General features: G+C 42.7%; 1 protein-coding gene and 1 long non-coding RNA gene across 2 annotated transcripts in view; one reads left to right on the forward strand and one right to left on the reverse strand.

The window, feature by feature from the left end:
• Positions 1-9744: 9744 nt before the first annotated feature.
• The window catches only part of LOC106588780 (E3 ubiquitin-protein ligase TRIM71), a 52182-nt gene continuing 34365 nt past the window's right edge, over positions 9745-27561 (forward strand). Inside the window, exon 1 of the mRNA XM_014178184.2 lies at positions 9745-11810. Within this exon, the coding sequence (XP_014033659.1) occupies positions 11049-11810 (762 nt within the window). The 5' untranslated portion in view covers positions 9745-11048. The remainder of the gene's footprint in view (positions 11811-27561) is intronic.
• Positions 18949-21517, reverse strand: LOC123730907 (uncharacterized). Its single transcript, XR_006762340.1, has 3 exons — positions 21378-21517; positions 21166-21259; positions 18949-20540 (listed from the first exon to the last, which is right to left on the reverse strand). It is a non-coding gene; the product is annotated as an uncharacterized lncRNA (long non-coding RNA).

The raw sequence follows: 27561 nt of genomic DNA on the forward strand, positions 1-27561 counted from the left end.
TGCAGTTAAACAGGGTATCCCCCCAGGGCTCTGTGCTGGTTCCCTTACTCTTCATCTACATCCTCCCTCTTGGTCACACCCTCCGTCACTTAAACCTTGACTTCCAATGCTATGCCAATGACACAGATCTCTCTCCATCAGCTCCAAATGGTTCAAAAGACTGCAGCCTGACTCCTCACCCACACCAAGTCCCTGTCTCCCAATGCATTGATTACAACAGTTATTCCCAAACTGGGGTGCAATGCAGTCAGGTGTACACCAAATAAAAATGTGATTCACATTTAAACAAATAAATATTCACCTTTGGGGTTTTATTTTCACATTTTCAAACAGTCCATTTATATTTTCGAATGGGGCTATACATTTGTGAGGTTTTTTTCTCTCCTGAGTAGCCTCGTTTCACTGCCAAAAATAAAATTCATGGAAATAACACAATGTCAAATACAGGTAGACTAGTCAAATAATTTACATCCAATCACATTAACCGTTACTCTCTCGCGGGAAACCTTTACTTTTGTGCAGACATTTAGAAACGAAACATGACAATATGAAAAATAAGCCACAGGAGTTTTTTGAGCGGGAAAAAAAACGGAGTTGTAAGACATGTCTAAAAGCAACAGATGCCATTAATAAGAAGGGTCTAGAAGCATCTTATATGGTGAGCTACCAACTGGCTAGGACAGGCAAGCCCCATACTATTGTTAAGGACTTAATTCTTCCTGCTACTGTGAATATGGCTGGGACAATGCTTGGGGAAAAGGACAAAAAAACTGTACAGGCAATGCTTTCATCAAACAACACTGTTTCACGACGCATCAGTGACATGGCAGGAGATGTTTTGAAACAATTACTGCTTCGCATACAAGCCAGTAAATTATATGCGTTACAGATGGATGAGTCAACAGACGTGGCGGGCCTGGCACAGCTCCTGGTATATGTTCGTTACGTTTATGGGGGGTCAATTAAGGAAGACATCCTCTTCTGCAAACCACTGGAAACCAGGACAACAGGAGAGGATATTTTTTAAGTACTGGACAACTTTGTGACATCAAATGGACTTTGGTGGTCAAGATGTGTTGGTATCTGTACTGATGGCACAAAAGCCATGACAGGGAGACATAGTGGAGTGGTAACGCGCGTGCAAGCAGTTGCTCCTGACGCCACTGGGGAACACTGAAGCATCCACCGAGAGGCTCTTGCTGCCAAGGGAATGCCTGACAGCTTGAAAGATATTTTGGACACTACAGTGAAAATGGTTAACTTTGTTAAAGCAAGGCCCCTGAACTGTTGTGTATTTTCTGCATTATGCAATGATATGGGCAGTGACCATGTAATGCTTTTACAACATACAGAAGTGCGCTGGTTATCAAGGGACAAAGTATTGACACGTTTTTTTAAATTGAGAGACGAGCTTAAAGTTTTCTTTACTGACCATCATTTTCACTTGTCTGACCGCTTGCATGATGACGAGTTTCTCACACGACTGGCCTATCTGGGGGATGTTTTTTATCGCCTGAATGATCTGAATCTAGGATTACAGGGACTCTCCGCAACTACATTCAATGTGCGGGACAAAATTGAGGCTATGATTAAGAAGTTGGAGCTCTTTTCTGTCTGCATTAACAAGGACAACACACGGGTCTTTCCATCATTGTATAATATTTTGTGTGCAAATGAACTCAAGCTTATGGACAATGTCAAATGTGATATAGCGAAGCACCTGAGTGAGCTGGGTGTGCAATTACGCAGGTATTTTCCCATTGCACCAAGCACTTCTGTGAAAATTGAATTTAATCAGAAGGCACTGCCAGATTTCTGGATAGGGCTGCGCTCAGAGTTTCTTGCCTTGGAAAATCGCGCTGTTAAGACACTGATGCCCTTTGCAACCACGTACCTATGTGAGAGTGGATTCTCGGCCCTCATGAGCATGAAAACTAAATACAGGCGCAGACTGTGTGTGGAAAATGATTTAAGACTGAGACTCTCTCCAATACAACCCAACATTGCAGAGTTATGTGCATCCTTTCAAGCACACCTTTCTCATTAACCTGTGGTGAGTTATCCACAATTTTTTATGAACAAATATGGTTAACATGGCGCCGGAGAAGAAGGCACACGTTTTATGTGCCCCCAGCCGGTTGTGTTTTTTGTTCATTTATTTGTGATGTTTGTAACTTATTTTTGTACTTATTTTGTACATAATGTTGCCACTACCGTCTCTTATGACCGAAAATAACTTCTAGACATCAGGACTGCAATTACTCACCACAGACTAGCAGAATCCTTTTTTTCCTTTCATGACTCTGACGAGCCGGATGCGAAGGATATACTGCTTCCTCGGGAACAGGCCCCGATCCTGTGATCTGCGTGAAGAGGAGTTGGAAAAAGAGGGGTCGAAGGTTGGGCTGTCTACTGAGAATTTGTAGGTGATTGAATAAACCCCCACTTCCCTCCATTCTGCTAGCAAACGTGCAATATTTGGAGAATAAAATCGACGAGTTACGCGGAAGATTAAACTACCAACGGGACATTCAAAACTGTAACATCTTATGCTTCATGGAGTCGTGGCAGAACGACAACAATATCAACATACAGCTGGCTGGTTACACGATGTACCGGCAGGATAGAACAGCCGCGTCTGGTAAGACAAGGGGCGACGGTCTATGTATTTTTGTAAACAACAGCTGGTGCACGATATCTAAGGAAGTCTTGAGGCTGAGGTAGAGTATCTCATGATGAGCTGTAGACCACATTACCTACCAACAGAGTTTTAATCTGTATTATTTGTAGCTGTTACATACCACCACAGTCAGAGGCTGGCTCTAAGACAGCGTTGAATGAGCTGTATTCCGCCATAAGCAAACAATAAAACGCTCACCCAGAGGCGGCGCTCCTAGTAGCCGGGGACTTTAATGCAGGGAAACTTAAATCTGTTTTACCAAATTTCTATCAGCATGTTAAAAGTGCAACCAGAGGGAAAAGAACTCTGGACCACCTATACTCCACACACAGAGACGCATACAAAGTTCTCCCTCGCACTCCATTTGGCAAATCTGACCATAATTCTATCCTCCTGATTCCTGCTTACAAGCAAAAATTAAAGCAGGAAGCACCAGTGACTAGATCAATATAAAAGTGGTCAGAGGAAGCAGGTGCTAAGCTACAGGACTGTTTTTCTAGCAGAGACTGGAATATGTTCCGGGATTCCTCCGATGGCATTGAGGAGCACACCAAATCAGTCATTGGCTTCATCAATAAGTGCAACGATGACGTCGTCCCCACAGTGACCGTACGTACATACCCCAACCAGAAGCCATGGATTACAGGGAGCATCCGCACTGAGCTAAAGGCTAGAGCTGCCGCTTTCAAGGAGAGGGACTCTAACCCGGAAGCTTATAAGAAATCCCCCTATGCCCTCCGACGAACCATCAAACAGGCAAAGCGTCAATACAGGACTAAGATCGAGTCTTACTAGACCGGCTCTGACGCTCGACGGATGTGGCAGGGCTTGCAAACCATTACAGACTACAAAGGAAAGCTCAGCCGAGAGCTGCCCAGTGACACGAGCCTACCAGATGAGCTAAACTACTTCTATGCTCACTTCGAGGCAAATAAACTGAAACATGCATGAGAGCACCAGCTGTTCCGGAAGACTGTGTTACCAGGATGTGTACTGCGAGCATGCACTGACCAACTGGCAAGTGTCTTCACTGACATTTTCAACCTCTCCCTGTCCGAGTCTGTAATACCAACATGTTTTAAGCAGACCACCATAGTCCCTGTGCCCAAGAGCACTGCCTAAATGACTGACAACCCGTAGCACTCACGTCTGTAGCCATGAAGTGCTTTGAAAGGCTGGTCATGGCTCACATCAACACCATCATCCCAGAAACCCTAGACCCACTCCAATTTGCATACCGCCCCAACAGATCCACGGATGATACAATCTCTATTGCACTCCACACTGCTCTTTCCCACCTGGACAAAAGGAACACCTATGTGAGAATGCTATTCACTGACTACAGTACAGCGTTCAACACCATAGTGCCTTCAAAGCTCATCAATAAGCTAAGGACCCTGGGACTAAACACCTCCCTCTGCAACTGGATCCTGGACTTCCTGACGGGCTTCCCCCAGGTGGTAAGGGTAGGTAATAACACATCTGCCATGCTGATCCTCAACACAGGGACCCCTCAGGGGTGCGTGCTCAGCTTACTCATGACTGCACGGCCAGGCACAACTTCAACACCATCATTATTTGCCAATGACACAACAGTGGTTGGCCTGATCTCCGACAACGACGAGACAGCCTATAGGGAGGAGGTCAGAGACCTGGCCGTGTGGTCCCGGGACAACAACCTCTCTCTCAACGTCATCAAGACAAAGGAGATGATTGTGGACTACAGGAAAAAGAGGACAGCGCACGCCCCCATTCTCATCAAAGGGGCTGCAGTGGAGCAGGTTGAGAGCTTGAAGTTCCTTGGTGTCCACATCACCAACAAACTAACATGGTCCAAGCACACCAAGAGTGTCATGAAGAGGGCATGACAAAACCTATTCCCCCTCATGAGACTGAAAAGATTTGGCATGGGTCCTCAGATCCTCAAAAGGTTCTACAGCTGCACCATTGAGAGTATCCTGACTAGTTGTATTCCTGCCTGGTATGGCAACTGCTCGGCCTCCGACTGCAAGGCACTACAGAGGGTAGTGCGAACGGCCCAGTACATCACTTGGGCCAAGCTTCCTGCCATCCTGGACCTCTATACCAGGCGGTGTCAGAGGAAGGCACAAAAAATTGTCCATGACTCCAGCTACCACATGGTAAGCGGTACCCGGAGCGCCAAGTCTAGGTCCAAGAGGCTTCTAAACAGCTTCTACCCCCAAGCCATAAGACTCCTGAACATCTAGTCAAATGGCTACCCAGACTATTTGCAGTGCCCCCCCCCCCACCCCCCCCTCACCCCCTCTTTACACCACTGCTACTCTCTGTTGTCATCTATGCATAGTCACTTTAATAACTGTACCTACATGTACATACTACCTCAACTAACCGGTGCCCCCGCACATTGATTCTGTATCGGTACCCCCCTGTATATAGTCTCACTATTATTATTTTACTGCTGCTTTTTAATTACTTGTTACTTTTATCTCTTGTTCTTATCCATATTTTTTTTTAACTGCATTGTTGGTTAGGGGCTCGTAAGTAAGCTGTAAGGTCTACACCTGTTGTATTCGGTGCATGTTACTAATAACATTTTATTTAATTTGAAGGTTTTGTATGTAAGATGGCTAAATAAAGAGCAAAATTATTGATTATTTTTATATTATTATTTCTGCCCTGGTCCTATAAGAGCTCTTTGTCACTTCCCGCCAGCCGGGTTGTGACAAGAACTCACACTCATTCTTATGTTTAATAAATGTATTGTATAGTGTGTGTGTGGCAGGCTTACAATGACTGCAAAAACCATTTGAGAGTGCACTGACCCTGGTGCTAGAGGGGGTACGCAGCTGGAGGTTGAATGTTTGAAGGGGTACTGGACTATAAAAAGTTTGGGAACCACTGGATTACAAGATCCTCCTTCTGACCTACAAAGCCCTTCCCCGCCTTGCACCCCCCCCCTTTTACCTCTCAGACCTTTTCCCCCACCAACCCACACGTGCACTCCATTCCACCACTGTGGGTCACTTTGTCATCCCCAGGTTGAAGCTCCAGAGCCTTGGCGATAGGGCCTTCTCCAGGCTCCTAGGCTCTGGAACACACACATACACACATACAAGCAAAGAAATGCACTACTAAGGCACTCCTCTCTTCACCATACTGAGCAGCCCGCCTGGTTTTCAACCTTCCCAAGTTCTCTCATGTCACCCCACTCCTCTGCACACTCCACTGGCTTCCAGTTGAAGCTTGCATACACTACAAGACCATGGTGCTTACCTACGGAATAGCAAGAGGAACTGCCCCTCCCTAACTTCAGGCTATGCTCAAACCCTACACCCCAACCCGAGGACTCCGTTCTGCCTCCTCAGGTCTCTTGGTCCTCTCACCCCTACAGGAGGGCAGCTCCCGCTCAGCACAGTCCAAGCTCTTCTCTGTCCTAGCACCCCAATGGTGGAACCAGCTTCCCCCTTAAGCTAGGACAGCAGTCCCTGCTCATCTTCTGAAAACATCTGAAACCCTACCTCTTCAAAGAGTATCTTAAATAATCCTCCTCCTCACCTCGACCCCCCACCAAATTAAATAAATAAATAATAATAATAATAATTAATAAACAGAACTTGCACTTGCCCCCAACCCCCTTTCTAGCTCTGATTCTGCTGATAACTACATTACTGAGGAAAATGTACTTTCTATGCCTGTGCTATGTGGTTGTCCCAGCTAGCTATCTAAAAGTGAATGCACTAACTTGAAGTCGCTCTGAATAAGAGCGTCTGCTACATGACTAAATGTAAATGTAAAGATAAAAGCGCCTGCTAAGTGGTATAACTATTATATGTAGGTTTAGCTGGTAATGCTACCTAAGCTCCACTAGAGGGTGTGCGTCCTCTGCCAATGCCTACATAGAAAATATTTGGAGCTGGCTTGATGTTCGCTCATTAGAGAGGTACTCGTAAAACTGATGCGAGACGAGACTGATGAGTGGAGAGCGGACACCAAATTAGAACGGATGAATTTTGGTCCGTGCGCCTGTGGATTGTGAGACATAAAATGGCCTCTTTTCTAATTGGCTAAACAGATCAAATCACATTTTATTCGTCACATGTTTTGTAAACAACAGGTGTACATTAACAGTGAAACGCTTTCGGACCCTTCCCAACAATACAGAAAAAAATGTGAAATAATAGAAAAGTAATAACACGGAATAATAAATAAACAATGAGTAAAGATTATATTCACGGGTTAGCCTATCAGTACCGAGTCGATGTTGGTTTCAGCGTTGATGCATCGGTACCGCTTGCCGTGCGGTAGCAGAGCAAAGAGTCTAGAATTTTTTATTTATTTTATTTAACCTTTATTTAACCAGGTTGGCCAGTTGAGAACAAGTTCTCATTTACAACTGCGACCTGGCCAAGATAAAGCAAAGCAGTGCGACACAAACAACAACACAGAGTTACACATGGAATAAACAAACGTACAGTCAATAACGCAATAGAAAAAAATCTATATGCAGTGTGTGCAAATGAGGTAAGATTAGGGAGGTAAGGCAATAAATAGGCCGTAGTGGCGAAGTAATTACAATTTAGCATTTAAACACTGGAGTGATAGATGTGCAGAAGATGAATGTGCAAGTAGAGATACTGGGGTGCAAAGGAGCAAAAAATAATAATTACAATATGGGAATGAGGTAGTTGGATGGGCTATTTACAGATGGGCTGTGTACAGGTGCAACGATCTGTGAGCTGCTCTGACAGCTGATGCTTAAAGTTAGTGAGGGAGATATGAGTCTCCAGCTTCAGTGATTTTTGCAATTCGTCCCAGTCATTGACAGCAGAGAACTGGAAGGAAAGGCGGCCGAAGGAGGAATCGGCTTTAGGCTACATATCCGTCCCATATCCGGATGGTTACATATCTGTTGTATATCAGTCTGGCTCGCCCTAATCCAGTCATTTCATGTCTGTCTGTGCATGTTGAAGGTACTATGGGAAGGGAAAGGGTCTAGGAACAGACATTTAACTGGGCCCAAGAGTTTTGGGGAATGGGTTTAGCAACAGAAATGGAACTGGGACCAATAGTTTTGGGGAACACACACATGCTCAATGGTGTATTTCTTCTGATTATGTCTGTCCAATATGAAATATCCTCAATTATGTCTGTCTAAAGAATATCCCTTCCTGATGCATGTCTGTTCTACATAATGCATTTCTACCAGTGTATATCCCTATCATGAGTTCAGACAACAATCCCATAATCATGCCCTAACCCTGTCCTACCCTCTCTTCTGTTTTTGACTGTGCATATGACCCTTTCTCTTCATCTTTAATTCTTTCCCCCCCATTTCCCTCATTGAAGGCTCAATTCCATATTCAGCCCTATTCCATAGATATGTGTATCTGAACAGAGCTCATTGGAATAGGCTACTACTACAGCCAATGCTACGAGATCTGGACCTTTATGACACAGGTGGTAGTGTACTTGCCCCATGGACAGTGTTGCTGGTTCAAACCTCTCTTCATCTTTTCCCCCTCAATCGCTACAAATATGTACCTAATATATGTTCTAAGCATGTATGGGAGAGTGAATTACATAATTAAGCAATAAGGCACGAGGGGGTGTGGTACATTGGCCAATATACCACGGCTAAGGGCTGTTCTTTGGCACGACACATCGCAGAGTGCCTTGACACAGCCCTTAGCTGTGGTATATTGGCCATATACCACAAACCCCAGAGATGCCTTATTGCTATTATAAACTGGTTACCAACGTAATTAGAGCAGTAAAAATAAATGTTCTGTCATACCCGTGATATACGGTCTGATATACCACAGCTGTCAGCCAATCAGCATTCAAGGCTTGAACCACCTAGTTTATAATACTGTATTTACTGCACCTACACACAGTATATTATCTGCTTAAACAAGGCATGTCAGACATGGGGTTTTTCTGGAAAACATCACTGTTGCATACATGCCGATCATATACCGTACATGTCATACATTTAGTTAGTGTGTTGTTTCCAACTGTGCCAAAGCCTCCTGTTGGTTATTTGAGTCAAGGCAACTTTCTAGGATGTCATGTCAGTCATAACACACATATACACACACTTCACACATACGCACGCACGCACACTTCACACACACACTCACACAAGTGTAAACACACACTACACACACACACACTCACTCACACACACACACACACACACACACACACACACACACACACACACACACACACACACACACACACACACACACACACACACACACACGCACAGACACACACACACAGACACCATTACAGCCCATTTATCGAGACCCCCACACTGAACAATTGTTTTTCCTTGAAGCCCCCATTTTTAGCCAAATAGTGATAATTTTGCGGAAAATGTAGACAGGCCCACTGGGCTGAGAATGGACCAGCCCATCTGGCATTTGCCAGAATTGCCCTGTGACCAGTTTGTCCCTGACACACACACAAGCACACATGGAGATTTATGGAATATCAAATAAGTAAATCTACAGGGGATTCATGTGTCCCCATGGAACCCATCGATCAGTGACTTTAGCATAAATGTTTACAGAAAGACAGGTGCTTCTAATGGAACAAAGATGCACTGTTATTTATGTAATTTAACTAAGCAAGTCAGTTAAGAACAAATGTTTATTTACAATGACGGCCTAGGAACAGTGGGTTAACTGACTTGTTCAGGGGCAGAACGACATATTTTTACCTGGTCAGCTCGGGGGCTCAATCTAGCTACCTTTCGATTACTGGCCCAACCCTCTAACCACTAGACTACCTGCCGCCCCAAGTTATTACAACAGGCTAGGCTACAACACATTCATTCATCTACATTGTTTTACAAGAGGTCCTCCAAACTAGGAGTCGGGGAATAAATACAATTCTAAATCACCTGTCTGGAAACGTTTATTAATTTTTTGAAAATGTAATTTGCCTGAGCCTATAGCACACGTCCATCACAAGGGCAAGGGCCTCCCTCGCCTCCATTCGCAGCACAAGCAATAAGCCAAGCCCCTGCCCGTTTCCCTTCCTCTCTCTTCCACTCCCCTCCCCTCCTCCCAGTCAGGACGGAAGTGTGTGTCCATTCCTCCCAGTGGGATTAAAGCGGTTGGAGGATCAGTCAGCAACACGCGCCCATAAACAGGACCGGACGAGCGCGTGGCCAGCAATAGGAGCGCACCGTGTTGTGTATGTGTCTGTGTTCGTATTTCAGAGCGAGTTTACCAGAACAGAAAAAAACAACTACAGATAGACCAATTGGGACTACAGAATCGTTATAAAACGGCCTTTCAATTGAAACTTCGGAGTTCCTCCAGGCTTATGCGATTGGAGTGACTCGGAGGCTCGTGCCTTTCCCCCTTCCAAGGTTCCAGAGAGGCGCTTGGAAAAGCCCTGTGCATTCCTCCTCGCGAAGAGAGGGAGGGAGGGAGAGAGAAAGAAGGGGGATACGCATACGTAAATGCATACGTGCCTGGAGCTGGTTTCGACTGTTCGACTGTGCGTAAAGAAGGGGGGGTTTAAAAACGGAGACGGTTGGGGTTATTTTGTCGCCAAACGGGGACCTATAGAGCGGCAATGAGATCGAGTTGCTGTTGAGCCAATGCTTTGATGAATAATTTACGGTCTTGTCGGCGGAGAGAGAGCGAACCACAACCACCGTCTTCTGCAAGCCTCTGACGCCGTCGGAGAGGGCCCGGATGGTGGACTAGAGGGCCGACAACACTGACTCTAAAACGGGACGAAATATTTGCATTGAGTAGTGTGATGCAGTGTTGGTTGGGGAGGAAAAAAAGGAGCTTTGGGCACTTTGAGGAGGACCCTGTACAAAATCTGTTTTCGGACTATTCAATAAACCCGCCAGGCCGCGACATCTAAAACAAAAACAACAACAAACCAATGAATGAATAAACAAAAACCAGTGAACTCTAAAGGTGGCTCTTTTGGATTTGCCCTCATGAAAATAGCCCATCCAAAAAAAGACAGAATAGATTTAGGCCTATGTAAAGTTGGCTATAATTGTAGTGAGTAGCCTATAATTATTATTCTAAAGCCGTATCCAAGTGAAGATATTTAATCATTGTGAACTGAAATGAATGTTTCTAATTTGATTTGAAGAGAATCTTATAAAAGGGCTGCCTTTATTTGTGTATCTGGCTTCTGTTGAGGGTTATTTTTTTGGAGATAACACTAATAGGCCTATCCTATGTATGTGGAGCATTTTGACTGTAAAAAACGACCTACCTCAAGAACCTGTTTTCCACAGAAGAGAGCACAAAGGGAGAAACAAACATACGTTTCCCAAATGAATACTCCAGTAATACCCGAGTGGATGTTGTTATAAAGTGTAGCCCTGTTTAAAACCCCTCAGATGGCTTCATTCTCAGACTCCGACCTGCAAACCTGTCCTCTCTGCAAGGAGCTCTGTGGCTCCTCCTCCACTCCTATTTCCTCCAACTCCTCCACCTCATCCTCCTCCTCTCATTCCTCCTCCTCGTCGTTCTCCTCCCGGCGCCTCCATGTCCTCCCCTGCCTCCACGCCTTCTGCAGGCAGTGTCTGGAGGGTCAGCGCAGCCCTGGGGACCCTCTCAAACTCAGCTGCCCCACCTGCAATCAGAAGGTCTCCATCTCCGAAGCCGGAGTGGACTCCCTCCCTTCCTCCAACTTCCTCTTTAGTAACCTTCTGGACGTGGTGGTGAGTTCCGAGGAGCAGCTCCAACTCGGCCAGAATACCAACGGCCACCACCGGGGGGTCGGCGTGGGCTCCATACCCAGGTTCCACCACCCCCACGGCGGGCTCCTCCGCCCGCACCGCCTGGGAGAGCCTACGTGCAGCTCCTGTGATGAGGGGAACCCGGCCAGCTCCCACTGCCTGGACTGCCAGGAGTACCTGTGTGATAACTGCGTCCGTGCCCACCAGAGGGTCCGGCTGACCAAGGATCACTTCATTGAGAGGCTAGCTGAGAGCCTGCACCAGCACCAAGCGGGTCGAGGCAAGGTCATCCCCATCGGAGGAGGTGGAGAAGGGGGGGGGGGTGTGGGCGTCTCCCTGGCCCAGTCCTTTCATTACAACTTCTCCCTGCTACCTTTGTTCCAGGACAGGATGAGCTTCTGTCAGAACCACGACAACGAGGTAGGGACACAAACGCACATACACATTCAAACGGCAATGAGGTCTGGGCCTACAGTGTATGGAACAGGAGGTAGTGCCTTCACTCTGTGGATCCACAGGGTTTCTGGTTCGAGCACCGCTTCACTACACTGTTCTCCCTAAATCACTACACTGTTCTCCCTAAATCACTACACTGTTCTCCCTAAATCACTACACTGCAGCTATAGGTTTAGTCCTTACAGCTGGTCTTCATATGGCCATAGGCGTGGACTTTAGACCCTCTCACATTAGCTCTCACACACACACAGCCGTGTCAAAAACAAACACCAACATAAACTGTCTAAAGCCCAGCAGCTCTGTCTGTAATGCCAGCTAGTTGAGTGATACCAGGCAGCTTTACCCCTGACCCCCTGGTACCACAGTGTAATAGCATTATGTGTGTAGTAACCACACACACAGCTTCCTGCCCTGTAATAGCATTATGTGTAGTCACACACACACAGTGTAATAGTATTAAAGTAAGTGTGCCGTAGCCTGGGCCTTACGGAGGGCCATATGGTCCGGAGTTCAAAGACGAGCTCAGTGGCTCTTCACCTACTTCCCTGGAGACACAGTCAGGCACGTGCACTGTACACACGCTGATTACGCTGTACCACACCGGCCAGAGGGAGAGGCCCCTCACTCCAACACCACACATGTTTCGCTGACTGCAAAGAACCCATAGGCAGTGGGAAGAGAAGACTGTAGTGGCTTGGCGAGGGAGTAGAGAGGGCGACTCAATAAAACATTAACAATGGAGCAAATGCAAACCATGCTGTTTTCACATGCAACTGGACCTTGGTTTCTGTGTTATCTGTAGTGGTCAAGGAGAGACATTCCACAAGAGCAACATTACTTAAAAACAAGTCTTGGTTGTCCTCACACATTATTATAAGTCTTGTTTACCAGATGGCTTCTGTTGGAGGGAGTGACTCACACACATACATACATAAATGCCACATTGCCAGTAAGAGTTAAAGTTTCCAGTAAGGCCTCTGTTTTCCAGTAATGTCTCACTCATGACTCACTCAATGGTGTGTTTAAACTGTGATGTCTCTGCCCCTAGTGCTCCAGCTGATGATTAGGTCTAGTGGTTTTTGTTTATTTTAGATGTCGCTGCCTATCTCACCCCTCCTCTCACCCTGCCACACCCCTGCTCTCACCCTACCTCACCCCTCCTCTCCCTGAGGGCAGATACTGTACACACACAGTGACCCAGTTCTCCAACCTTTGCACTACACACTGGGGTCTGTACGCAGATGAGGAGGATCAGTACAAAGAGGAAAAATGACCCTTTGATCTGTAGAGACTTTGGACCGCCATCAACCATACTGACCAGATGGCTGCACACGCCAGCACACTGCCCCCTCGCCAGCACACTGCCCCCTCGCCAGCACACTGCCCCCACGCCAGCACACTGCCCCCTCGCCAGCACACTGCCCCCACGCCAGGACACTGCCCCCTCGCCAGCACACTGCCCCCTCGCCAGCACACTGCCTCCTCGCCAGCACACTGCCTCCTCGCCAGCACACTGCCTCCTCGCCAGCACACTGCCCCCTCGCCAGCACACTGCCCCCTTGCCAGCACACTGCCCCCTCGCCAGGCACACACATTCACAAACACTATATGCACCCATAAAAATGCACACAAAAACACACACTCACTATATGCACACACATTAGACACAGACAAACTAGACACACATTCACACACACACGACACACAGGAGTTGGAGGCAGGTGTTGGGGGTAGAGTTGAGTAGTGTAAAGGGTTGGTTGGCATTTAAGTGGGGGTGGTCTCTTTTACAGGCCAACGTGGAATGAGAGTTGTTTGGAAATGGACAGCTATGTGTCTAGTGTGTGTGTGTGTGTGTGTGTGAGCGTGCACTCACACACTACACACATGTAACCGACTCCCCTCTTAGAAGTCTTGGATCGAAGAGTGGGGAATGTTTGGGGGGTGGGGCAGAAAATCTATTGTGGGGAATGCTGTGTGTCCGGAATTCACACACATACACACACCGGTACACAGTCAATTTATCTGAGTAAATGTTACTCAAATTGAATACAATTATACTCTACAAAAGATAACATTTGGTCCCAGTCTAAATAGAGTAAAAATTACTCTTTTTACAGAGTTCAATTTTCAGAGTTATTTCTACTCTATTTGGTGTTAATATTTAACAATACAAACTGTAATTTACTCTATTTAGCCTAACATGGAAACAACTCTACTGCCAATTCACTCAATATAGAATTTAATATTATCTGTGAAAAGTGTCATTTCTTAATCAAATTGAATACATTTGTACTCAACAAAGATCACATTTGGTCCCAGTCTAAATAGAGTAAAAATGTATCTTGTTGCAGAGTTCAATTTTCAGTTATTTCTACTCTATTCAGTGTTTATATTACTCTACAAACTGTAATTTACTCTATTTTGTTAAAAATGAAAACTCTGCCAATTCACTCAATATAGAATTTAATATTATCAGTCAAGAGTGGCATTTGTACAACTGAACTTAATGTCAATAAATCAGAAGTCAGTATTTAACAAAGCACTTTATTCTTAAATGTAAGACATTTGCAATACATACATCAAAATACTGATGATAATAAAATAAAATTGGGGACTGAAATGAAATGTTGGCCTTTGTTCATTTTAATACATGCACATAAAAAAGCTCAATATTGCAATTCAATACAGCTAACAATGACATGGGAGATTTTGTGAAACTAGCATCTCACATATCAAAAACAATGATGATAAAATAAAATTGTGGCCTCTGTAAAATTACATTTTGGCATCTCTCCCCCCTTTATTAAAAGTAAATAAAAAAGCCAATATTGCAATACAATACATCTTGGTTTTAAAGAGCTTACTGTGCAGTTTTTACAATCACAGGAAACAGTATGGGACAATAAACAAACTTGAATCATCACAACTGTAAGACATCTGTATATCAAATGCTTTGTGACAGAAAAGCTCTTTACCATCAACTACATAAGGTCCCTCTGTTGTACACCCAACTCTATATGCATTAAAATGCTCATCAAGACATATTGTTTGTAGGGCAAAAGTAACCAACAGTAACCTCTCATCTCTAACAACAACATGGTGGATTTTCTGAAAAACAGGCATCTCACAATGGACTTTAAGACAAACAACTAAACCTGAACGATACATATTTCCATGGTGTTTGGCCCATTTAACATTTAAAACCTTGGTGTGAATAGGTACCTGGAGAGTCTCAGCTGTCTTACAGCCCCAGTCCACCACATTTAAAGGTACCATTTTACCTGGACCAATCATCACTCGGTTGGCGTCAAATATCTGCCAACTGTATGCTATTTCACTTGTGTTTCTTTGCCAATGTTTTAGTTACATTTTTAAAGCTTTAAAAAAAAAAAATTAATCTAAAAAAAAAAAAATTATGCTTTGCTTCATAGCGCATGCACCAGCTATGCAAAACTGGTCCAATTTTAAGCATACATGTGGGGTAATGCACCGTAAAATGATGCTTCGGTAGCAGCCTCTTTTTTGGAAACAATTGCTTGAATAACCTGTGGTGTTCTGCGATTAAGTGTTTCAAAAACATTGTAATACCCTTTGATATCATTGGAGAAAATACAATGTTTACTATCTGAAGCAACAGTACATACCAGTGTAGATCATTTGGACAAACTAAGTCTCCAAAGAGAAGTGGTAGATTGTGAAGTAAACACCAGGACTGGATAGCATTTAACCCCAAGTCATTAGTCCTCTCCTAACTTCACTGCAGGAGGTTTGTTGTTTTGCTCCATGTAACCAAAGTTAAAACTCTTTATTCTCCTGTCTATTTCATTTGATGTTGTGTACTTGTCTATCAAGTGCAGTATTAGCAGTTTAATTTCATATTGTGCCTCTCCCTCCAAGATATCATGCTTAATATCGACAAGGAAGTTTTCACATGTATTCACAAGTACTGCAAGGAGTTTAGAATGCAAGAACGTTTAACACTCATCACAGAGGGAAGACTGGGATTTGTCTCCTTTTTTTGGCAGTGTTCTGCATGTAGTGCTGGAGTTCACATAACTATCTTGGGTGAATCTTCATCAAATTCAGCCTGAACGTCCTCTTTCTCAGCAAGACAAAACCAGCAACAATATCTGCCACTGAATGATTCAACAAAACCAAATAGACAGTGAAGACCAAGGTTGTCACCTGTAACTTGGACAACAGTTCCATACACTGGTTGATCATAATTACATCCCTTTCAAGTACATTTACATTTTAGTCATTTAGCAGACATTCTTATCCAGAGCAACTTACAGTAATACATTTCATTATTTTTTTTTTTTGTACTGGCCCCCTGTGGGAATCAAACCCACAACCCTGGCGTTGCAAACACCATGCTCTACCAACTGAGCCACAGGAAAGCACAACTGACCATGTATTTTAGAAAAGCCATATGTTTTAATGTCTTGGGCATGAAGTAAAGCAACCAAATGAATATTAAGCAGAAATGAGTTGAACTTTGGAGAAAAATTCCGTAAATTGAAATAGATTGCTCCTAATGTATGTATTCCCTGTTTTGATCCAAGAGGATTTGCAGTTTCAAAATCATCATAGAGAAGCTGTATCTGAATTGCTTCTGTTTTGAAAATAGAGCATGGCTCTTGAACAGATCTCCATCACATCAGTCATAAAGTTTTCTTGGAACTGGAATCAGTCTGCATCATCTCCTTTATATTAGGGTGTTTGTAAATAAACTGTAATGTTTTCAAAATTGGGATGTAAACAAATGTATCAGTAACAACAATTTGATCATAGCCTCCAGTAGTCCGATTGTGTTGTGTATCAAATCTAGTACCAAGAACACATTCAACTGGATCTCCCCTTCCCCACTTTTCTGTAAAATACTGCCTTCTCTTACTTTCAGAATTTAATACACCAAAAGGATAAAAAAAAAAAATCTAAACACTGATCAATTTTACACTCAATGTCAATTTGAATAGGCTCCTGTATAGACAGACACTTTTTCACAGATTCTTTAGCTTGAATATGAATATCATCAACTATCTCTTCCATGGAAATTACCAAAGAGTTAAGGGTGGTTTCACCTACACCTGCCACTTTAAGTTCAGCTATGGTTGCAGTGCGGCTGTCTCTTATTGACAAGGACTGAGTCACAAGGGGAACTTGTTTATGGCAAGTCATCAAAATGACTTACTGCTACAGATTCAGCTGTAGAGGGGCCTTCACCATGATCAGAACAAGGTTCATGTGCTTTATAAAGATGCTTTGTACGAGGTACCGGAGACAAAATGAGCTTTGAAAAGCTCATCAAAACAAGCAAGAGAGTCGGGTGACTTACAAGGTATTGCATGTTTGTCAATCACAATGAATTACTTGTGAATCCCACTCCTCTGGTTCCCCACAGCAAGCAGATAGGGTTGAAGGCTTTCCATGATGCTCTCCAGATACCCCTGGATGCTGGGCCCAGTCTGTGACACAAGAACTTCATTAGTGTGCTATTAAAATGAGTCACGGTTCACAAACAGTTTGTGAAAATGTAAATTACAGCTACACATGATTTTACCATGATTTGTCCATAATCTTAAAAGTAGTCATTAGGATTAGGAATGGGAACATTCAAATGTAACCTCACCTTGATAAACTTCACAATGTGGTCACTGGCGTGTCTGGCTGAGATTTTTCCTGGTCTCTTGCGGCCATGAGGTGACGGTGGCACAAGGTGGACAAGGACCAAAATGGATGACATGTCACTGTCCCATCCTGAAAGTACACATTTTCACTGAAAGTCACATCATAGCATTTTGCTTTAAAAAACAATGCTCCCTTCCATTAGTATAATCATTTTATTCCAGCATACCATTTTCCACTTCTGTTGTGGATTCAGCATTTTGAACCAGGTCTTGCAGGTCGCCTGTTTGTGTGAGGCCACGGCTTTGGTCAATGACTTTCTGCTAATAGAGAGTAGGCCACTTCTCCAGGAACTTTGCAGAGGTTGCATCACCAAACGTCAGACTAAAATCTTGCTCAATCTGCAGACCAGATGGAATAAGTCAAGACAGAACAGTAAACATTATGGTGTGGCACTATCGTCATGTAATATATCACAGTCCTAATCAGACTGTTGTAGAACAGTAAACATTATGGTGTGGCACTATCGTCATGTAATATATCACAGTCCTAATCAGACTGTTGTAGAACAGTAAACATTATGGTGTGGCACTATCGTCATGTAATATATCACAGTCCTAATCAGACTGTTGTAGAACAGAAAACATTATGGTGTGGCACTATCGTCATGTAATATATCACAGTCCTAATCAGACTGTTGTAGAACAGAAAACATTATGGTGTGGCACTATCGTCATGTAATATATCACAGTCCTAATCAGACTGTTGTAGAACAGAAAACATTATGGTGTGGCACTATCGTCATGTAATATATCACAGTCCTAATCAGACTGTTGTAGAACAGAAAACATTATGGTGTGGCACTATCGTCATGTAATATATCACAGTCCTAATCAGACTGTTGTAGAACAGTAAACATTATGGTGTGGCACTATCGTCATGTAATATATCACAGTCCTAATCAGACTGTTGTAGAACAGTAAACATTATGGTGTGGCACTATCGTCATGTAATATATCACAGTCCTAATCAGACTGTTGTAGAACAGTAAACATTATGGTGTGGCACTATCGTCATGTAATATATCACAGTCCTAATCAGACTGTTGTAGAACAGTAAACATTATGGTGTGGCACTATCGTCATGTAATATATCACAGTCCTAATCAGACTGTTGTAGAACAGTAAACATTATGGTGTGGCACTATCGTCATGTAATATATCACAGTCCTAATCAGACTGTTGTAGAACAGAAAACAATATGGTGTGGCACTATCGTCATGTAATATATCACAGTCCTAATCAGACTGTTGTAGAACAGTAAACATTATGGTGTGGCACTATCGTCATGTAATATATCACAGTCCTAATCAGACTGTTGTAGAACAGTAAACATTATGGTGTGGCACTATCGTCATGTAATATATCACAGTCCTAATCAGACTGTTGTAGAACAGAAAACAATATGGTGTGGCACTATCGTCATGTAATATATCACAGTCCTAATCAGACTGTTGTAGAACAGTAAACATTATGGTGTGGCACTATCGTCATGTAATATATCACAGTCCTAATCAGACTGTTGTAGAACAGTAAACATTATGGTGTGGCACTATCGTCATGTAATATATCACAGTCCTAATCAGACTGTTGTAGAACAGTAAACATTATGGTGTGGCACTATCGTCATGTAATATATCACAGTCCTAATCAGACTGTTGTAGAACAGTAAACATTATGGTGTGGCACTATCGTCATGTAATATATCACAGTCCTAATCAGACTGTTGTAGAACAGTAAACATTATGGTGTGGCACTATCGTCATGTAATATATCACAGTCCTAATCAGACTGTTGTAGAACAGTAAACATTATGGTGTGGCACTATCGTCATGTAATATATCACAGTCCTAATCAGACTGTTGTAGAACAGTAAACATTATGGTGTGGCACTATCGTCATGTAATATATCACAGTCCTAATCAGACTGTTGTAGAACAGTAAACATTATGGTGTGGCACTATCGTCATGTAATATATCACAGTCCTAATCAGACTGTTGTAGAACAGTAAACATTATGGTGTGGCACTATCGTCATGTAATATATCACAGTCCTAATCAGACTGTTGTAGAACAGTAAACATTATGGTGTGGCACTATCGTCATGTAATATATCACAGTCCTAATCAGACTGTTGTAGAACAGTAAACATTATGGTGTGGCACTATCGTCATGTAATATATCACAGTCCTAATCAGACTGTTGTAGAACAGTAAACATTATGGTGTGGCACTATCGTCATGTAATATATCACAGTCCTAATCAGACTGTTGTAGAACAGTAAACATTATGGTGTGGCACTATCGTCATGTAATATATCACAGTCCTAATCAGACTGTTGTAGAACAGAAAACATTATGGTGTGGCACTATCGTCATGTAATATATCACAGTCCTAATCAGACTGTTGTAGAACAGTAAACATTATGGTGTGGCACTATCGTCATGTAATATATCACAGTCCTAATCAGACTGTTGTAGAACAGTAAACATTATGGTGTGGCACTATCGTCATGTAATATATCACAGTCCTAATCAGACTGTTGTAGAACAGTAAACATTATGGTGTGGCACTATCGTCATGTAATATATCACAGTCCTAATCAGACTGTTGTAGAACAGTAAACATTATGGTGTGGCACTATCGTCATGTAATATATCACAGTCCTAATCAGACTGTTGTAGAACAGTAAACATTATGGTGTGGCACTATCGTCATGTAATATATCACAGTCCTAATCAGACTGTTGTAGAACAGAAAACAATTGTCCTGACAGTTGAGGCAAGGCAGTCGAAGATCCACATACCATTCCTGCTATGTCTTGGAATCTTGGAAACGCTATGAATATTTCAGAGGACTTCACTGAATCACAAACCATCTTTTGGCGATAGGTGAACGTCTGCTTCATCAGCTGTATGCTTCATCAGTGCAATGGCCTCACAACACAGGCTTTCTGTTGTTGGACAGTTTTCCTCTCTGAAGGGGTCTCTATCAGCTTTTGGACCACCTGTAACATGGTGAAACTTTTACAGATTACTGGGTTTGTCTGCTCTATACAAGTATACAATATTGTGTCATAAGATATAAAAAACAAGGCTCAGAAACTCTGTAAGGATGGCCATGCATTCAGTTATGTCACCAGTTGAAAAATAGGATTTATTTGACTCAGAAACCGAATTAATACTAAGTATCTTACTCTTTCAGTATTTCTAAGAAACACTTGCTTATACAGATGTTTACATACAATCATGCTAGATATCCACTCCCATCTTCTGCATTGTAATAATGCTCCTAAAGTAAAGTATAATTCAGTTTGAGTGAGCAGGTTAAAATATCTTCATATTCATTTTTATCCTTAAAACTACAGATGCGCCCATAGATGAAGATGTGCTCATTCAACAGGTCCGACCCTCGCAGTGCAGAACCTAACTGGGCTTTTATACCACCAGAATTGAGTTTAGGAGAGATGGCAGAGATGGTGGGCATACAGACATGTTAATAGACCTATAGTTTAAATAAAAACATCACCCAACCGTAAAACAACAATTTAAATACTGACATTCTGAAAAATGTTTAAGGTGTAAGAGTCCCAGAGAGTTAAAAAGGTTAGACTTCGTTTTTAATGTACTTACATAACCAAACTTGCTCCTAGGATCAGCCAGGTATGGGAACAAGGCAATGATGCCCTCTGCGTAGTCCTCTTTAACACGCCTTGAAGGACTTGTCCTAGACACACACACACTTTACTGCTTGAGATCCAAACAAAAATATTGATGTGTAAATCACAACTTCTGCTAAAAATTGTGTTAGGTGGTAAGGTATATAATGAGTATATGACATATACCCATGTTCACTTGTCATTTGTGCAACCAATATCTTGACCATATCGTGTCTTCTGCTATCTGTTAGGCTTTTTGTCCGAGCATACTCATTCATGATCCTGTCTCCTCCAGGTTTGTTCTTCAGAATGTCTTCAATCATCTAAGTTGGAGCAATTTAAAAAAGGAACACACTAACACTTTAAAACAGCAATGAAACAGCAAGTATAATCAAACACACCATGATCACCCTTTCACAACTTTCATTAATGTCATTTATCACTCAATCTTCAAGTTTGGCATTTGTTTAAACTGGAAATTTGCAGTACTTACATGAGATAGACGATTATCCTCAGCTGTCTTTCTTGTAGAAGGACTCTGCTGCAATATAATGGTGTCATCGGAGTCCCCCTCATTGTCTGCAATGTATTTTGATAAGGAGCTGCTTGCAGAGGAGCTCAACGAATCCAGCAATCATGTTAACATTTAACTGGTGTGATTAACACTGTAATTATAACACAATTTAGGTGGAAACATCCATTATTATGATTAGAGGACTTTTGTTAATGACAAGCGGAATGCAAAAATGTTACATTTTGAATTGATTAGGCCCACTACTGTTCTAAAAGGGGTGGGAGAGGTGTGCACAGAAACAAAGATCATTTTAAAATATCAAAATGAGAAAAGAAATCAGCAGATATGTCTGCTTGTCTCACATAATCAGAACATGTGTTAGGCTAGCCAGGACTGTATGGATGAATGGGAAGCTCTAAGCTAATAAGCTACTCACCATCAGGATTTGGGTCTAGGGGTAAACAAATCTCCAGCACACCAAGGTCTTGTTTCTTTAGAAGAAACTCAAACACCTCATCATCTTCAGTCTTTGATTCATCATAGACTTTTAAGTCCAAGGTTGGAATGTCAAATTTATTGGCAACTGTGAAGACAAAATAAGATTGCACAATCTTATTGATTAAATATGTTGTGTATTTGTTAGAGAAAAACCAGAACAGAAGACAGAAATCAAGATGTCATCTTTACGTGAACACCGTAACACCAAAACTGACTTAGTGCTCCTTTCCTTGTCAATTCCAATTATATACAGTCTACAGCCTGTCGACTGCTGCCACGTACTGTATTATTATAACAGCAGTCTGAGTACTATAGCAATACACCACAGATAGCTATCAACACTGAGATTGTAGCGGCATACAAATGTTAGTATCACTTATTCTTTAAAACCATTAATGACCGGCAAGGACAATGAGCGCAGCTACAGATGAGCATAATTAGACAACTCCCAAAACATAAACCAATCATTGACTGATCTGTGATTTGGGGAGGCGCAAGTTTGCTTTGTACTCATTATCAGCAAGGAAAACGGCAATCAATTTGACAGTAAATATAAGGTAAGTATGTTTAAAGTGTGTCAGTATACAGTGGGGGGAAAAGTATTTGATCCCCTGCTGATTTTGTACGTTTGCCCACTGATAAAGAAAGGATCAGTCTATAATTTTAATGGTAGGTTTATTTGAACAGTGAGAGACAGAATAACAACAAAAATATCCAGAAAAACGCATGTAAAAAATGTTATAAATTGATTTGCATTTTAATGAGGGAAATAAGTATTTGACCCCCTCTCAATCAGAAAGACTTCTGTCTCCCAGGTGTCTTTTATACAGGTAACGAGCTGAGATTAGGAGCACACTCTTAAAGGGAGTGCTCCTAACCGCAGCTTGTTACCTGTATAAAAGACACCTGTCCACAGAAGCAATCAATCAATCAGATTCCAAACTCTCCACCATGGCCAAGACCAAAGAGCTCTCCAAGGATGTCAGGGACAAGATTGTTGACCTACACAAGGCTGGAATGGGCTACAAGACCATCGCCAAGCAGCTTGGTGAGAAGGTGACAACATTTGGTGCGATTATTCGCAAATGGAAGAAACACAAAAGAACTGTCAATATCCCTCGGCCTGAGGCTCCATGCAAGATCTAACCTCGTGAGGTTGCAATGATCATGAGAACGGTGAGGAATCAGCCCAGAACTACACGGGAGGATCTTGTCAATGATCTCAAGGCAGCTGGGACCATAGTCACCAAGAAAACAATTGGGAACACACTACGCCGTGAAGGACTGAAATCCTGCAGCACCTGCAAGGTCCCCCTGCTCAAGAATACATATACATGCCCATCTAAAGTTTGCCAATGAACATCTGAATGATTCAGAGGACAACTGGTGAAAATGTTGTGGTCAGATGAGACCAAAATGGAGCTCTTTGGCATCAACTCAACTCGCCGTGTTTGGAGGAGGAGGAATGCTGCCTATGACCCCAAGAACACCATCTCCACCGTCAAACATGGAGGTGGAAACATTATGCTTTGGGGGTGTTTTTCTGCTAAGGGGACAGGACAACTTCACCGCATCATTTGACGGGGCCATGTACTGTCAAATCTTGGGTGAGAACCTCCTTCCCTCAGCCAGGGCATTGAAAATGGGTCGTGGATGGGTATTCCAGCATGACAATGACCCAAAACACACGGCCAAGGCAACAAAGGAGTGGCTCAAGAAGAAGCACATTAAGGTCCTGGAGTGGCCTAGCCAGTCTCCAGACCTTAATCCCATAGAAAATCTGTGGAGGGAGCTGAAGGTTCGAGTTGCCAAACGTCAGCCTCGAAACCTTAATGACTTGGAGAAGATCTGCAAAGAGGAGTGGGACAAAATCCCTTCTGAAATGTGTGCAAACCTGGTGGCCAACTACAAGAAACGTCTGACCTCTGATTGGCAACAAGGGTTTTGCCACCAAGTACTAAGTCATGTTTTGCAGAGGGGTCAAATACTTATTTCCCTCATTAAAATGCAAATCATTTTATAACATTTTTTACATGCGTTTTTCTGGATTTTTTTGTTGTTATTCTGTCTCTCACTGTTCAAATAAACCTACCATTAAAATTATAGACTGATCATTTCTTTGTAAGTGGGCAAATGTACAAAATCAGCAGGGGATCAAATACTTTTTCCCCTCACTGTAAGTATGTTGTTCCATAGGATATTGTGTGAAATTTGAAACCTTTCACTCACCACAATCCAAAAAGGATTTGAAGGTCAGTTGCCCCTCATAACAAATGTACTTCTGACAATCCCTGTACTTCACGCGTACAGCCTGCATCCTTGATGACAAGAAAAAAAAGTTAATTTAAATTGCATTAACACAAATATGCACAAATTACAAGAGAGCAGTGCTCTGTTTAGAGTAAAACACACATGTTGCATCGACCTGCCTGCTGCTAAATACTGTCTACTAACAGCTCTCTTTTCAGAGTAAAACGCACGTGTCTTGCTGACCAAACAGTAGCTAAAAATTGTCTAGCTCTAAAGTTCAGAGTAAAACGCAGGTGTCGCACCGACCAAACTGCAGCTAAAAACCGTCAACTGGTAACAGCTCTAAAGTTCAGAGTGAAACGCAGGTGTCGCACAGACCAAACTGCTGCTAAAAACTGTCTAATAGCTCTAAACTTGAGTGAAACACACATGTAGCACAGACCAACTGCTGCTAACTGTCTGCTAACAGCTCGCTTTTCAGAGTAAAACACATGTTGCACTGACTAACCTGCTGGCAGTAGTCAGTAAAGTCCGCTAGCTACTGATAATTGCTAATACCGCTCTGTTGAACATTTAAAACAGGTGATGCACTGATCCACCGGGCGTACATACTGTCCATAAACCACTAAAAGTGGTATAACTTAATGTTACTGTAGCTAGGTAGCTAATTACCTCTAGCTAGATGCTCACATTAGCATCTGACTATTCAAATCGTGCAGTAACAGTAAGCCTACACTACAATGCTAGCTAGCTGTAATGTTGATCAACAGTTTTAATTTGCACACAAAGTTAACCAATAACAGTGAACTTACCTAGAATTCTAATTAAGTTTAGAAATTAAGAAATTCTGTGGTTCTGTGAATGACTTCTGATGTTCGGGGATCCTCGCTCTCGATCTGTTCACTCTTTCCATTCGCGAGACACTTGCAAATGGACAATGGCGGCAAAATCTAAATTTAACCAACATTAGCGGGCGTGGTCATGCTGTTTTACTCCAATAGAATTTAATGTGTATTTTTGCTCCCATTCTATTGGCCGCTGGTAATAATTACACTCTAAAATGATTTAATTTGACTACTTGATAGGAAAATATTTTTAACTCCGGAAAAAACACTCTCCAGTTTTTACTGTGTGTGCATGAGAGTGAAGCCACCTACTGCTCATCCTGTAAGTTGCTCTGGATAAGAATGTCTGCTAAATTACTTATACTGAACAAAAACATAAACCCAACATGCAACAATTTAAACACATTCAGTCAATTGAAATGGAGAGAAATCAGTCAATTGAAATAAATTCATTAGGCCCTAATCTATGGATTTCACATGACTGGGCAGGGGCACAGCCATGGGTGGGCCTGGGAAGGCATAGGCCCACCCACTGGGGAGCCAGGCCCAGCCAATGAGTTTTCCCCGTCAAAAGGGCTTTATTACAGACAGAAATACTCCTCAGTTTCATCAGCTATCCGGGTGGCTGGTCTCAGACGATCCCGCAGGTGAAGAAGCCAGATGTGAATGTCCTGGGCTGGCGTGGTTACACGTTGTCTGCGGGTTGTGAGGCCAGTTGGAGGTACTGCCAAATTCTCTAAAACGACAGTGGGGGGAGTTTATGGTAGAGACTTTCCTGCAGTCAGCATGCAAATTGCACGCTCCCTCAACCTGAGACGTCTGTGGAATTGTGTTGTTTGACCAAACTGCACATTTTAGAGTGGCCTTTTATTGTCCCCAGGACAAGGTGCACCTGTGTAATGATCATGCTGTTTAATCAGCTTCTTAAAATGCCACACCTTTCAGGTGGATGGATTATCTTGGCAAAGGAGAAATGCTCACTAACAGGGATGTAAACAAGTTTGTGCACAGACTTTGAGAGAAATACGATTTCTCTGCGTCTGGAAAATATCGGGGATCTTTTATTTCAGCTCATGAAACATGGCACCAACACTTTGCGTTTTATATTTGTGTTCAGTGTAAACATAAATGTAAAATGTAACATCTCGCAAGAGAAATGGAGAGTTTGAATTCCACACACTGGGTTTCACTTACTCTACCTGTTTGAAAACTTAGTGAAATGTTAGTGAACAAATATGGCATATGAATGATTTTAATCACAAACTCGTATTCCTCACAATTGATCAATTAGTCCACACTCTATAGCCCTCAAACTGAACTCTGCACCTCAAAGCCAGTTCCACTGAGTTTTTCATTGTTGACCTCCAATCAGAGACTGATTTAGACCTGGGACACTAGGGGGGTGCAAGTAATTATCAGGTAAAACAGAAAACCAGCAGGCTCCGGACCTCAGGGTAAAGGTTGAATGCTCCTACTCTATAGTGATACCTATTGAACAGAACATCATTGTGATGTCATTGTGTTACATCCTGGTCTGAATATTTGCCATGGCTAGAGTTGCTCTCCTATTTCTCTGTGTGTAATATGATTTCATGCTTTTTATTCACCACTAAGACACTCATTCCAATAAGGATGAAACTTCTGCAGTTTGGGGAATGTGTAATATTTGTGTTTAAAAAATAGGGCTCACTACAAGTCCAAATAACCACTTGAGTTGGTCAGATTGATTAATTGATTCATTGCAGGATAAAGGGTTTGCCATGAGAATGTTGTTGTGCTTTATAGTTAATCGTCATGGTGGTCAGCTTCTCTGTAGTCAACATCTTTTCCATTATATGATAACTACTTGGTTGTGTAAGATGGAGTAGCCCACACACTGAGGGGATTAGATTAATGCCCTGGGCCTGCCCCGCATGGACCGGGTTAGCTTTGATTGTGGAATTCCGGCCTTGAGCCAGGTGCTTTGGCTGACAAAGCAAAAGTGACATACAATAGGTTAAGCACGTGGAGTAATGAGTAGGATTCTGGGTTTTCACATTCAAGCTTGAAACGCTTTATCTGCCTTCCCAATAAAAAGTAGTTTGAAAATTCGAACATATGCTTTATATATAAAACGCTTTTGCCCATTCACTTCACCAGCCATAGCCCGGTGCACCACGGTTCAGCTTTATCAAACTCCCTCACTGATAAGCGTGCGTGTGACAGATCCGTCATCCCTTCTTCTCATGGGCTCTGTCATGCAAGCAATGGTGATGGAAAATTG

This window comes from Salmo salar, chromosome ssa27 (assembly GCF_905237065.1).
Source record: "Salmo salar chromosome ssa27, Ssal_v3.1, whole genome shotgun sequence".
Lineage (NCBI taxonomy): Eukaryota > Metazoa > Chordata > Actinopteri > Salmoniformes > Salmonidae > Salmo > Salmo salar.